This window comes from Chroicocephalus ridibundus, chromosome 7 (genome assembly GCF_963924245.1).
Source record: "Chroicocephalus ridibundus chromosome 7, bChrRid1.1, whole genome shotgun sequence".
Taxonomy (NCBI): domain Eukaryota; kingdom Metazoa; phylum Chordata; class Aves; order Charadriiformes; family Laridae; genus Chroicocephalus; species Chroicocephalus ridibundus.
This window is the reverse complement of record NC_086290.1, coordinates 34,419,433-34,434,086: the sequence shown is the minus strand read 5'-3', so window position 1 is coordinate 34,434,086 and position 14,654 is coordinate 34,419,433. Positions and strand designations below refer to the sequence as shown.

Genomic DNA, 14,654 nt, shown 5'->3' with positions numbered 1-14,654 from the left:
AGCGCGGTCACTACTGTAGAATCTACGCATCCTAAACTCTCAGCATGGTAACACACAGGTTTTTAGGATCTATATTGAATAAAATTCCTTGGCTGATTTCTGCTCTTTTTCTCTTTAGAGTTTTTTCCTGCATTCTAAAACAGAAGAACATCCTTTTTATTTTCTCTCTAGCAGTACAAGGTATTTGATGGTACAGTAGAGAGAAATTCTAATTTGGCTTTACTCTTCAAAAAAGAAAACAAAAACCAAACCCATGTAGTAAAAACTGTCCCAATTCCAAAGGAGAAAATCCCCAAACAAAAAGAAAAGTAAAGAACTCCACATAAAACCAGCAGCATTGGCTCAGCTCAGAGGTCCATCTACCCCACTATTACCAACAGTGACAACAAGAAGGCCAAAACCGATCTGTTTTGACCTGTTTTGATCTGTGTGGATCTGCAATCCACATCGTAACAAGGCTGCTGGTGGCTGCACGCAGTTTAAGCTGCGAGATTAATTTCTGGAAGACATCACTTCGTGTGCAGCAGTTTCAACAAAAGGATCAAACCAAATTTCTTGCCACCTGTCTCTAAAACCACGGTGCATAAAGACGTTCTCAAAGAGTAGATCTAACATACGTTGCCTGGTAACTTGCACTACACTTACGGCATATTCAAGGGTGAAAAAAGGGCATAGCCAGGCTGTGCCCAGAGCTCGCCAGGGTGGCGGCTGTGGCTGTAGCAGGAGTGTGGAATTCAGTGTTTTGCCATGAAGAGAGGTCCTGAGAGTCAAGCACCCGCTTCATCGACACTGTGGTTGCAGCCAGTCAAGACTCGAGTGGTTGCACTAGCACAGCGCCGAGTCAAAGCCAGCCTGCAAAAGCATGGCCCTAGAGTGCCCAGGGCAGGGACCTCTGGACACTTCCAGAGCCTACTCCAATTTACACCAGTGCCCAAAGGGCAAGGTTTGAGGAAATACATGGTGGATTACAAAATATATCTTAGCATTTAGTTGGCAGCAACACCAGGAACCAGAAGGATGTTTTCTGGATTAACTCACAGATGCAGCCCTACAAATGAACGCAGTCCATGACTTCCTGGGGCTACGAGGGACAGTTGTGACTTTGATAATGTTTTTTTACATATATGCCTTTTACCTGCTGTTAAGATATAAATTCTGTTTCATGTACAACAGGTGCCTTCGACTGAAGTCTTTTCCATGACGTTATTTACAGTTTCATCTGTGGTGGTTTGCAGTAAGATTTGATGCTGGCTACACGCTTAATAATAGTATGATAAATACAATGTTCTCACTCCACCATAAAACCTCTGAACAACAATCTCGTACCTGTAATATACTTTCATTGTATATTTTAATGGACCCTCAACTTCTTATCTCTTTATTCTTTTTAGGAATGAGAGATTATTTTAGACAGAAAATGTAAGAAATCTTTTCAAATTATCTCTGTGCCCTTCCACTGGCCAAATACTGATTTTCCTCCTCTCCTATGTAATAATTATAATAGTAATAGCAATATTAATATCATCATTCTTCTCCAATTGCACTGAGGTCCTCAAAGAAATAGATTACTGACAGTGGTACTGATCACTACACTAAAAGAAAATGACACAAAGAATTCATAGTGTGGGATTTCACTTAGGTCTTAATTCATCAAGTGTTACAGCAATGTCATTGGAGTTGCTTACTCTCACCACGTGTGAAATAGACACGGATTCCAATAACTTGCTAAATCAGGGTCTTAAAAGACTAACTAGGGGAAATGAAATTGTGATCTTTATAAAAATATAAGCAATGTTACTGAAGCATCAGCTTTAGAAGAATATAGGAGAGGTATAATGGAAGATACTTTACCTTAAATATACTAACTTCGAAGACTAAGGCTAGAATGGAACGATTTGGCTTAACAGAATGGCTTCTCTGAACAATCCTACTTGATGTAAAATAAAATTATGTTCATTAAAACCCCCAATCATTCTGCTAAAGCAGGCAAGTTAGACATAGATCTTCAGTCTATTATACACAGTCTCAAGTAAATGAGGAGTTACAGAAACCAGTATCTTTTATCCTTCGAACTTCCATTTTTAATCTGAAAAACATTTTTCCCTTGAGAATGGCTCAGCTTGTGGCAAATTATGATTCGTTAGTCAGGAAGCAAGGTTCTACAATAAGCAGAGTGTGATAACACAAACAAGTCTTTTGAACAGTCTGAACTCTTAAATTATAGAAACTCTAAAAAAAAACACAAAACACGTAAAGAAAATGACAGTCTGATTGCTATCAGAGTAAAGGAAGCCAAGCACCCCAGGGAAAGGAAAAAGGAATAATAAAACTACTAATAATCAGAAATGGTATACTATTTCCCAACAGATTAGTTTGCTCACATTTCAAACCAAGCCTGGTGGGACAAACCTGCTTGTAGTGATAGGGGTGCAACATAGGAAGTGTTTTGACAGGCTGAGAATTGTAGATTTTTATTTTCCTCCTTTTCTCTGTATTTTCTAGAGAATGTGTATTCTGCTAGTACGTCATTTCAGGTTTGTCAGCCAGGATTTCTTTAGAGGGTAAAACAAATATTTAACATAGAAGCCTCATCACAAAACTCATTAGGACACAATGCTTTGGGAAACTGCAAAACAGGGCAGCTTGTTGAATTCTGGGAACTTGCAGGACATGGAGGAAAGGGGATTAATAAGTAACACTATGAGAATGGAAAAAAAAAATGAAAATCTGTGCTGGCTACTGCGCCAGCCAGAGTGGATAGGCACCTGGAACACAGAGCACTTCACTGGCAGCTCTCCGCACAGGACAGACCGCAACCATCAAACCAGTGCTTTTCAAATTTAATGCCCAAGGAAGAAGAGATAGTCATTTGAGCCCTAGTCACTAATATCCAAGTTGTTAGTTATTCCATCTTTTACACTCAAGTACATGAACCAAAGTGTCTTTGTGAAGGACACACTTTAAGATGGATCTTGCCACTTACTGAATTTCACTTTTTATCATTCCTAGTCTAACTATACGAGGGAGCTATAACAACCATATAACAATCACAGATCATCCTTCATCGGATCATGTTGGACGATGCAAAAACCTGTAGCTACACATTTTTTAAATTTTGGAGAAGCACTAAAAATTCGGATTGATACAACATTACCTCCAAGTTCATTAGGTCAGGACAGCCTTTCTGTAAATGCGCACTAAGAAGCTAAGAACAAAACCAAATGCCATTCTGCCTCACAGTCCCAGCTGTACTCATACTGAAATGAATGGGCACATTTGCCGTGCCATCCAGCTGTCTTGGCACATTTTGAAGACATTAGCAAATCTCTTATGCCAGTTGTTCAAAACATTTTATTGTAGATACCTTTATTTGGTAATAACGCATTACCTCTGTTCTTGTAAACCTTATTACAGAGACTTACACAGAAGTACAATAAACAACTATTTCTTAATAGTTTTATGAATATGTTTGAACAGGCCAGAATTCTATCATGTGCTATGTTCCACTGCTGATTTTAATGAAAGAAACTAATTCTAATTAGCATTTTATACTGAAATAAGAATAGCAGATTTCACTAATTTTATTACCTGAGTGAATGATTCCTGGTAAGATCTGGCTGACGTTCTTGTAGAATTTCAAAGATATTGGGCTGCCGCAAAAACGCAACGATCTTGTCATTGTAAGCTGAAAACATCAACAGAAAGATCATGCTGAAACAAGGAGATACAAGATACAAGACTGCATTTCTTCTGAGTTTTGAAAAAATAATGACAGCGGACTTCATCTTCATGGTTTTAAGTTTAGCAGTATTGTGTTAATGCTTTTTCATGTAAGGCTACTGATTCTACTATCATTTGGGGAACACGCTTCTTGATTACGAAGCAAATCCGATTGTGACACGACCTTCCCACTATTAATAGCTCTAATTTTGTTAGCAATTTCTATTATATTTTATCACTCACCCTCTTAGCCAAGGTCAAACTAGAATATTCATTGCTAGAATAAAATTGCAGGGACCTTGGTTTTCACTGCACTGAAATCCACTCTCAAATATTAATCAGTCATTGGAAACACCCATATCAAATACTCACTAATTGCTGAGCCTGCAGTGTATGCACACCATGTCCATGGCAAGGGGAAGGATTTAAATTAGCAGAGATTTTCAAGTAAACGTGCCACAGTACAAAGAGCCAGTTACAGTCAATTGGATTAATTTATCTTGATGTAGCACAATGTGACAGCTGTTAGATTCAGTAAGCTAAATTCTGTTCTTGGCGGCACACAAGTCAGTAACTTTGTGTGTATGTAACCGAGAACAGAAGTTAAGCTAATGACTAATTCCAAGCTGATTAGCACTTTCTGGAATCCTGCCAAAACAGATGCTCAGAAGTTGTACAAAAATCACTGGGAATAGAGGGAGTCCACAACTTGGCTCACTGGCTTCAACTCTTCCTGTCACCGTGTAGAGTAAGCGAGCTAGGAAGGTAGAAGTTTTACATCAGTTATTTGGTTCTGCACAGACACTTTGGGTATCATTATTCCAGCAGGTTCCAACTGAACAATTGGGAAATGCCATTGGACAGAAATAATCGTAACAAATGATAACTTCCACCCACCCCAACCAAATGAAAAACCCAGCAGCGCACGCTGACGTGACACGCTCAGTGACGGAGAACTTCTCTGTAAAGAGGCCGTATGCCGACATACCCACTGGAACCACGTCCTGGTACTGAGCTCTGCTGACTGTGTTGAATGTGCTGGACGGTCTTGGCAAAACTGGTGGTCCTGAATGACGGGAGTCCTCTCCGACCTGAAAACGTGCAAGTAACCACATTGAGTGGCTCTATGCCAGCACGCGTACTTGGGTGCGTAAAAGTGAAAACTCAGATGGCTTAAAACTAAGCATATAGGTAAATGCTTTGCTTGATCACTATCCCCGTAACCACCGCAGCAGGAATCAGCTGTGTGTTGTTATTAGTTAAACATTATTCGTAATTAGTTATTAGTAAAACATTGTTTAGTACATTGTGCCTATTAATATGAAGAATCAAAACAGATTGAAAAGTTATTACTATTTTTAAATAATAGTCCCATTCTGAAAAGGGACTAAAAAATGCAAACTGGGATTCCTTCAGAGGGTCTTTTGTACTTCATGGACACCTTTATCCATATCCAAGGTTCTGAAAAATCAAATTCTGCTCCTCATTAGCACCTCTATTTCCTCTGTGCTTGAATGGAGCTTCCCTAAATCTGAACCAGAAACAAGTCTGTGGCTGAAAGAGGAGGATAAAGGAGGAAGTTCACGTTCAGGCAAGGCAAACGAGTCCAAAACTGGTAAAAATATGTTTCCTACAATCATTCAGTGAAAGTGTTCTGATTTTTTTGTGTTCACCTTCTAAGACTAAAAAATGTTGCATACGAACATTTTTTAGGGTAGAACCACAATGCAAAAGTGTTCCTGGTAGCATTTGTGATGTCAGGGCAACTTCTGCAGTTTTGTGTGTGCCAAGGCTTCAGCCATTTCTGCAGTGTCAGTATTTTGTATTTTCTCTATATAAAACATTTTGTTCACCCTCTTTTTCACCCTGTTGGACCTTTATGTTTATTTCTCAGTTCCTCTGCCTACATGTAATGGTTAGCATTTGAACTACACTTCCAAGCTTCAAAGATCTCCAAAACATCTAACTGCAAAAGATAAAATAACTGTAAAGGTTGTTTTTAAATCCAGACTCTAAAATCACGAAGAAGCAAAAGTCCTGAGATATCTCCCCCAAGACCTTTGTGGTCTCTGATAATACCCTCTCAGAAAAATGAAGAATTATTTCCTGTAGGCACTGTGCTGGAAAAGGAATGCCATTATTATTAGCTCCAGCTTCCCGCTGCAGTTCAGCTTTAGCTAAAAAGGCATTCCTTGCACTGGTTCATGTTTGCTTTAGCGCATCTCCCTGTAAAAACCGGGTCAGTGGCTTCAAAACATCAAAGTTCGTGGCAAGGCAAATCCAAAGAAAGTATTTTGAGAATTTTTTTCATTAAGTATTCATATTTTGCAATAATGTACAGTTCTTTGATGCAATGGTTTAAAAATAGGAAAAATAGCTGCAAATATGCAATACTTAGGTCATAGGGGCAGAAGAAAAAGTGGCATTCAGATTGATACATATGCATATAAATGAACATCTTTACATCATTAATCCTAGAACGGGAATACTGTATTGAATTGCTATGTATGAGATTTCTATCTGGAATTATACTTCTATTCAGTTCAAGTTACAGTTGTAACAGTATCAAGGAAATACTTCTAAAATTAGATGTAGAAACATGGTTTAAGGAATTTCATGTATCTAGGTGGAGTGGGAAATTCTGGCAGATAATCAGCACTGTGTATACGCAATATACGTGATGACTTCCTGTAGGATAAACTACACTTATTTTGCAGCATTGACTACTTCAGCAGCATGGCTGACATGAATCTCCCTGTTTTAAGTGCAGAACTTCTGCACACTGCTTAAAGAAAGATAATTTTAGTGCATATTTGGTAAAGTTAAGAAAAAAATGTTTCTGCTCTGTTATAAATCAGTTGCAACAGAAATACTTGCTTTACTTTATCGAGGACCTAAAGAGCTACATGAAGACACCTGTAGCTTCCTTGCCTGCTCTAAGACATCATTGTCTACATCACATCACCAAATTGATGCAAAATACCATGTAAAACCATCTGTAAAATATACCTTACATTGGGGGTGGAGAGTGGAAAGTATCGTGGGTGATAAAACCACGTTCACACAGGATACGACAAGAAATGCAGGCAGTGGTATGGCACTCGCTTGCCGCAGCCCAGCGGAAGCCTTTTTAGAGAAGTGGCAGAGAAGATTCATGCCTGCTCTAAAACAGACCTCTCAGAACTTCATCTGCCACAAGACTGAGCTACAAAAAAGGATAAATCAGAGCATTTCTCTTGCCATTCTGAATTGTACTATCTGTAATTCCTGGCGTTTCGTTCCTGGCCCTTCCCTGAAAAGACAATGTGCAGTCAACAGTATGGAGGTTAAACAAAGTACAACTGAAGTCTAAGTCACTGTATACACACTGGCTCACAAGTAAAAAGATGTTACAACAACAAGATGGAGACTGACGGTGAAAATGGTCCACAGGGACATAACAACAAAATAGTATTTTCCATGTATTTCTGTTTAGAACGTAGAGATGAAATACATATGCAAATGCATATAACAGTTTGATAAGCCTACACATGGTAAGATTTTTTATACTTGTTCAGAAAGTTGCATATCTAGATTTATATACACACATGCACTTTTTTGTACCCCTCTAATTTGCAGAGTTATATCAACATATTTGGCAGACACCATGCTAGACAGCAATACATATTTTGGCAGCGAAAGACAGGATACAGATACTGGTAATCTGTAATCAGATGCTCTCCTGTGGTTAAACAGGGTTACTGCAAATTAAAAGTAAGAGAAACTCGTGTCTGATATTTCTCCTCCGAATTCATACATTTCAAAAGCAACAATGGTTGGCAAATAAATAAACAGAATATTAATAAATAACATAATAATGAAATAAATAAAATAATAAATATTTATGGGTGAGTACAGGAGAATCATGGTCCTCACAACATGGAATTGTGGACGGAACAATGTGAAAGAGGATGATCCTAAAAACCCGGTGGTTCCCAAAAAGAAGGGGCAGATCCAACTCACCTCACCAGCGCTGTGGCTGCGTTGTCGAGTTAAGTGCTGCCGATGGACCAACGCGCTCGTGGGCCTGCTACTCTGCAAGGGAAGCCGGGGGTCGATGAACGTGGTAGTGCGGGAATTGTGGTCAACAAAGAAAGCCTAGAGAAAGAGAAAGAAGAAAGAACATATAGCTAATACCTTCTTTTAATACGTCTGAGGTTAATGTCTAGTCAGGATCTAGGTTTCAGTCGCTGACATGAGGCTTTGGAAAGTTTTCCTCACGTTACTATGGCTTGCATTTCCCTTAGGCAGAAGAGGGATAACAGTTTTCCATCTCACTGAAGGGATGAATTCTTTAATGCCCTACTTCATTCATGTCAATAAAGCCCTTTGAAATTCTCATCTGACAAGCATCAGAAGTAGGAAGCTATATTATGATTGTCAAGACGACTTAAATGTTTGATAAAAGTAATCCCGGTGTATTCTCCATTTCATTTCCTTATAAGCATCTAAAAAGATGTCATTACGTGCAAAACCATTCGCTTTTGTAAACTATCTACCATGTAATTATGAACACAATTGTGTGTATGTATGTCAAGTGCATGATTGCATTCCTGTGATGAACTATGATTACAGGCCAAGAGGCATTTCTGCCATCCTCCTGATACAACTACTCTAAGTTCGCTAACCTTATTAAAAAAAAAAAAACAAAACAAAAAAACCAAAAAACCACAAAAAGAAAGGTCAGTCAGGGACAAAAAGATGATGGCAACGAAAACATTTAAACCAGGCAACCAGTGAGAACTACCGCATATTGGCCAGTCAGCCATCTGCTGAAAGCAAGGTCACAGGAGCACATGTCCTGGAAAACGAAAACCTCCTACAATTCTGCGCAATTTGAACCAAAAAGGTTTCTAAGCCCTGAAATTTAAACTTTTTCCAGTGTCTGTGCTGCAATTGGAAAGCAGCACTGTTCTATTTCAACACACTTTGTTTTTTCCAGTCACAATGCTGGAAACATGCGGAAGTGGCAAAAAAAGATCCTGGTTTTGAGCAGGAGAGTTACAGGAAAGTGACATCTGGTTTGAGGAATCAAAGAATCTGGACCAGCAGAGAGGTGGTCGGGGACTGCGGGAGCCATTTCTGTGTTTGGATACCAGTGAGGTACTTCGACCACAGCTTCATAAACAATTCAGTCCTGCGGTGTCAGCAGTAGAAACATTCTCATCTTCCCCCATCCTGACCACGTGCTTCATCCCTCGCGCACCCTTCCTGCCTTGTGTTGGCACAAGTGTTTGTGCAGCCACACAGTGAGCCCAGCTGGGGAGCTGGTCCAGGCTAAAATTACTCTCTTTTTGTCCCTCTAACCTCGGTCAGTCCACCAGGGACGCGAGGAGAGCGGAACTGGCTCTTTTGGCAGCGATGCCAGCTTAGAGTATTCATGAAATCGTTGTTTGAGACCGCTGGGTATAGCCAGACCAGAGAAAATGCAATTCTTCTGACTGCTATGGAGGGAGGCAGACAAACCAGCGTGCCGTGCTAAACAGCAACTAAATACTGTTATTGTGGTGGGAGAAAATGTTCATACTTCCATTTCCCAAGGAAGGAGAAGCATATGGAGGGACACAGAAGTTGCAAAACCTTAGAAACGCTCCAGAAGAGGGCAGCAAACCTTCTACAGCCCTAACAGCGACGGCCTGCACCTGTAACCTGTGCCTACAAGCAAGGAATCGCATTACCCCAACAGTAAGGAAGAACTCCATCTTGATCACCTGACATAGTTATAGATATGAAATTGAAACTGACTGTTACACAGTCCAACAACTAAGAAGTGTATTCAGTAAACGCAGTTTTCCTTGGAACGTTTGAGCCTAATGCAGGGCTTGTTCACCTTGACAAGTAACGATGTCACCTGCAGCAAAAATATACAGATTAGAGAATATGAAACCAGTGGGAAAGCAGAATGAAAGCCATTCTGAAATTTCAGTTCTGGGCCTGGAAAATGACTGGAAGAGGCTCCTGGAACATATCCAGGCTTTCTGAAAATTTTGCTCCTGATTGATAGCTTTATTTCACTTATTAGCAAGTGGTCGGTATAGCGTTTTTTAATGTGCCTCTATCTACTATTTTATCTGGTCTGGTCTGTGTGTATTTATAAGATGTGAAGCACTTTCACTAAAACAAAAGTTGATTTCAGTAAGTCAACATCATACTGCAAAATCACTTAGAAGGAAAAAAGGTACTGACTGAACATAGGAGAAAGCACTACCTCGAGTTCTTTGCTACAGAACAAAGAATGAGCTCCACAGTTCTTTGAGTGAATGAAGCAATCTAACATTGCATGTAGTGTTCCTTGGCATTACATTTAAATAAGCAACTCGGTTTAAACATTAAGTTAAAGACAATCATGCCTTATTAAATATGAATGCTTGCAGGTCAGCTAGTAGCAGCCTACTTTAAAGCATAAATTACTACTTTGAAGCTTCAGTGAAGATAATCATTGGAGCTTCAAGGCTTTGAGCTAATCTAGACACTGGCACAGAGCTCAAAACACAGTGGCTCACAGTCTCCATTCAGAAAAATTCCTCTCATAACTCCTGTCTAGCTATAATCCATAAATCTATGATGCTTGAAGAGACTGACAGAAGACGGGTAGTGCCAAAACTATATTTAGTCCATTAAATACGGACAGTTGCCCAAGTTATCTTTCCAATTAAAGTCTATGAAGCTTGTTAAAATACCTTTTCTTTCTATTGAAGACATTACTAATCAAGTACAATGGATTCATTCATTGTAGGAAAAAAAAAAACAAAAAACAAACAAAAAAAAAAACAAAAACAAACAAACAAAAAAAAAAACCAAAAAACGCCCTACAATAACTTATTCTGCATTTGCACATCTTGCAGAGATCTAATTAAGAAGTATATACGTTTGCACCTGGCTTTAAAATATGAACATAAGCTTACACATATACTGCACACATGCACTGGGGTCCTTATCTGTATATACATGTGTGCATGCACGTGAAAATTCTACACTGCTGTATACACAGTCATCAGACTGAGTTGAGCTCGTGGACCAAGCTAGCCTCTATGGTGTGTCCTGCTGCCACTCTTTCCAATGGTCTTCTGCCTCCCTGTGGTCAGTGACTGACGAAGGTTCCTCCGTAATGCCAATCAGGAACTACACCCTAGTTATTCCAGACCTTTTAGGGAGAACTGCACGCCAAACTCATTTTATCTTCTGTAAGGGATACACGGAGGAGTCAGAGAGGAGTGGGCAACCGGGCTTTGCTGTGCCGCCTTGAAGGGAGTTCAGAGGTAGGCAGTCCCCAGCCGACCCTGAAGACAGCCTGCAAAGAGGACAAGCAACCAGGACCGCACTGACACTGGGGAGTAAAAACTCTACTACTCAGCACTGCATAAGGGTCAGAACGGTCACCGTGCCTCGTGAGCAAGAGCACCAAGCCTCTTACTATGATATACTTGGAAAAATAAAGGAAAACCTTGTCTCAGCAGGGAAGAGTAGCCAGGGAAAGGAAATACAATAATATATTGTGGCATGACTAATTTCTACTTGTTTCCCTTTAAGTTTATGCTTTAATAAAGGCAGGTCCAGTTTCGGTTTGGTCTCATCAAGCACTGGTGTCACCATCTACTGGCCATCATCTCTCTTGAGTGCTGAATAGGCTTTTCTACTGGCCACAAGTGCTATTTGTGACAAAGGCAATTCAACATCATGAAAATGAACAATACTGAGCCTCTTCAAAGTGAATAAATCCCAGGGGGGATTTATTCAGTGCTTCTTGTTGATTAATGTTGTGGTAAGCATCACTGTTACCAAATACCACACCAGAAATCCAAAGGTCTAATTCTCTCTCTGGAGCGCCTATTAAAGTCAATTGAAAAGCGCTGTATTCTTCAGGAGAAAACTGGCCTCTGAAGAGCTGAACAGGAAAAGAATTACTTAAAACAGAAAAGACTGAGGGAGGCAAAGAACAAGGTTAGTGTAATTGCACATTCCTAATTGTGTTTCTAATGAAAAAACCAGAGTGCTTTCCAGAGTTAATAAACCCACGAAGAAAACAACCCTCAAGCACTTTTTCTACCCTTCAGTTTAGAATCTGCCTGTAATCTTTGCAAGCATCAAGATCATTATTTATATGGAGTCCCACAGCTAACCGTACCAAGACTGATAAACCTAAGAACTGAGAAGCTCAATATGCCTATGGTCCTAATTAGGACTTCTCAGATGAATTGATAGCCTTATCACTTCCTCACATGCCAATCACAGTCTATTTTTAGCCTTCCTATCTTCTGCAAAGAAAATCATATTCTAGATAGTGAGGACACACCAGTTTACAGTTACATTAAAATTATGTTACTACTATTAAAATGTCTGTGATTTAAAATATTTTGTTAGAAGTTGAAAAGCGGTACCTTTTTTGAAAAGCAGTAAGACTTACAACTATTCAAGATTTCTACTAATGAAACTTACTACACACAATTTCTTTCCTGTTAACCAATACATAACCAACAGAGTGATCACCCCCAGAGCTATCCCAGTCTTAAGTGCATCCATTTTATCTCAGAAACTGATGAACAGTGGACCTACTTAGCATTTGGGTAGAGGACTCACCTAGGAAAATGGTCAGCTATTAAAGAGAAAAAGTGCAAATAACGCACACTAATGAATGCCACTCAAGACTTTGATGTTGAAGAAGAAAAAAATAAAAAAAGCCTGAAAAGTTGACAGTTAAACAAGAAAAAAAACCTAATACAAATCGTTCAATGATAACAAAAATTCTGTAGGTAATAATAAAGTAGCTTTATATCTAAATTATCTTACCAGTACACAGGCAAAACTCCAGAGAACTTCACTGAACTGCCTGTATTTACACAGTAGATAATTCATTTCAAAAGATGTTCTAGACATCCAAGGGAATTTAAACAACTTATTTCATTGTAAAAAGGCTACAGATTTTCTAGCAATTTTCCTTGTAACGATTAAAACATACAGTTACCAGTCTCCTCCTCCTTTCATATAATGCTTTGTCAGCACAGACGAGAAATTCCAATCTCAAGATTCCATCGCAAGATCCATGATCAAGCACTAACCAGAGCCGCATGTGCGTTACGGTTACCTTGCCCTGATGGTCATGTTTCATTTCCCAACCTCTCGGCAGCTCCAGCTGTTTGTTGGCAAACATGTTTAGGAAGCCCACCAAATCACGATTATGCTGGTAGCGCTCAAAATGGTGGGTGTCCCGCCGGACTTTGGTGATCATGTGCTTCAAACACGTGTTATTTGTAAACATGCGGTAGGCACTCTGAAAAATAAGTAACAAAAGGAAATATTTTTAAAAGATAAAATTTCTTCTTACTGCAAAAGACAGCATTTCCACTGTAAATAAACCATCTGATCATCAATAAAACCTTAAGAATTATCTCGAACTAAGCCACAACAGTAGGAAAAAAAAAAAAAAAGGTCCTCTTTCTGATGTTTTAGGATAAGTGTTTGATGTTTCTTATTTTGCTTGAGGTATACAAAATTTTGTAATTGACTCACTTCAGCAAAGTGTGAAATCTATTACAGATTCCATTTACCACACTTGGCCCTGGAACTGTGAAGGATCCCATAACATTAAAATTGCTTTAAAAGTAGATGATTTCATAGATATTTTCTAATTTCTGGAATAATGAGTCAGAAGTAGCCATAGAATACAGCAATAAAGCTGGTGAAGTTTTCTGCAGGACAAAGATACACAAGCTTGTAGAACTTATCACAAATCTACATAAATATTGTTTCCACCTATTGATTTTTCAAAAATACTCTTAACATTGCATGTCCATTTGTAATTTATGTAATAAAATTATGTCAAGGTTTAGGATGGACTGGCCACTAAACAAATGGCACGTGCTTTCTATTGACTCCTCTCTCTTTCCACAAGGAGAGAGAATAAGGGAGAGACAGTTATGGGTTTGAAAAAAAACAAACCTAAAACACCTTTAATGAAATGTTAACAATAAGAAATCATAAGAAAGATGAAGAACTGAGTGAAACATAAAAACTGTAGGAGCTATAATGCCAACCAGGACAACTCAGGTAGCCCACCAATTGCAAGGAGCGATGATGAGTGTTTGAGTTTAGCCAGCCTCCCTATGTACTACCAATAACTTGGCATCAAACACTGAGCAATATCTTTGTACACAAGACAACTATATTTTTAAGCACGTATTTGTGAAAGTCTTTCAGCTATAAATGCTATACTCACAGGGTTAGAATGCAGCACTGTAAAGAACTCTGGGCTGATAAGGAATTTCACAGGGGGAGACTGGAGCAATAAAGTAAGTCTGGATCTGGAGGTAGAGTGAGGCAGCACATTCTCTCTTCGAAAATCTAACAGCAAAGTGAATGAAAGGACTTCCAGTAATAATCATTACCAAAACATCACTGCAAACAACTGTATCAATTTGAATCCCACAAGCAAGAAAAGCACTAAGTATATAATTACTTCACATTTATTAAGTATTATCCACACAAGTGTACCTGAATTTCTTCTAACACAGCACTGAAGTTCCTGAAAATACCACAATTTGAGTTCAGTAACTTTTACTTGTTACTTTTGGTGCACAATCATTAAAAAAAAAGTAATTCACGTCCAATTATTTGGGTTACCAAACATGTGCCCGTGTATAAGATGCAAGCAGGTCCCTGTGGCAAGCCTACATCACTACACTGTAACTGTATGCAGATAAGTTAATTTTTAAATGCTAACTAATGGATATAAAAGTCATTGTACACTTCAAAATGTTTCATTCCTCCTTTAAAAAAAAATAAATTAAAAAAATCACTGCCATTAACACAGCCCCAATCCCAATACGGTATTTAAGCAGCTTATATAAGTAGGAAACAGGTTGCCAAGGAACTACCTTTCAAGTTTCAACTTTCAGTAA

General features: G+C 38.9%; 1 protein-coding gene across 4 annotated transcripts in view; it reads right to left on the bottom strand.

The window, feature by feature from the left end:
- Window positions 1-14,654, bottom strand: part of HECW2 (HECT, C2 and WW domain containing E3 ubiquitin protein ligase 2) — a 182,829-nt gene that overhangs the window by 35,990 nt on the left and 132,185 nt on the right. For all 4 annotated transcript variants that reach the window (XM_063340740.1, XM_063340739.1, XM_063340742.1 and 1 more), the window contains 5 exons: window positions 13,973-14,097; window positions 12,842-13,027; window positions 7,723-7,857; window positions 4,709-4,811; window positions 3,589-3,685 (listed from right to left, as the gene is read on the bottom strand). In XM_063340740.1, the coding sequence (XP_063196810.1) occupies window positions 3,589-3,685; window positions 4,709-4,811; window positions 7,723-7,857; window positions 12,842-13,027; window positions 13,973-14,097 (646 nt within the window). The remainder of the gene's footprint in view (window positions 1-3,588; window positions 3,686-4,708; window positions 4,812-7,722; window positions 7,858-12,841; window positions 13,028-13,972; window positions 14,098-14,654) is intronic.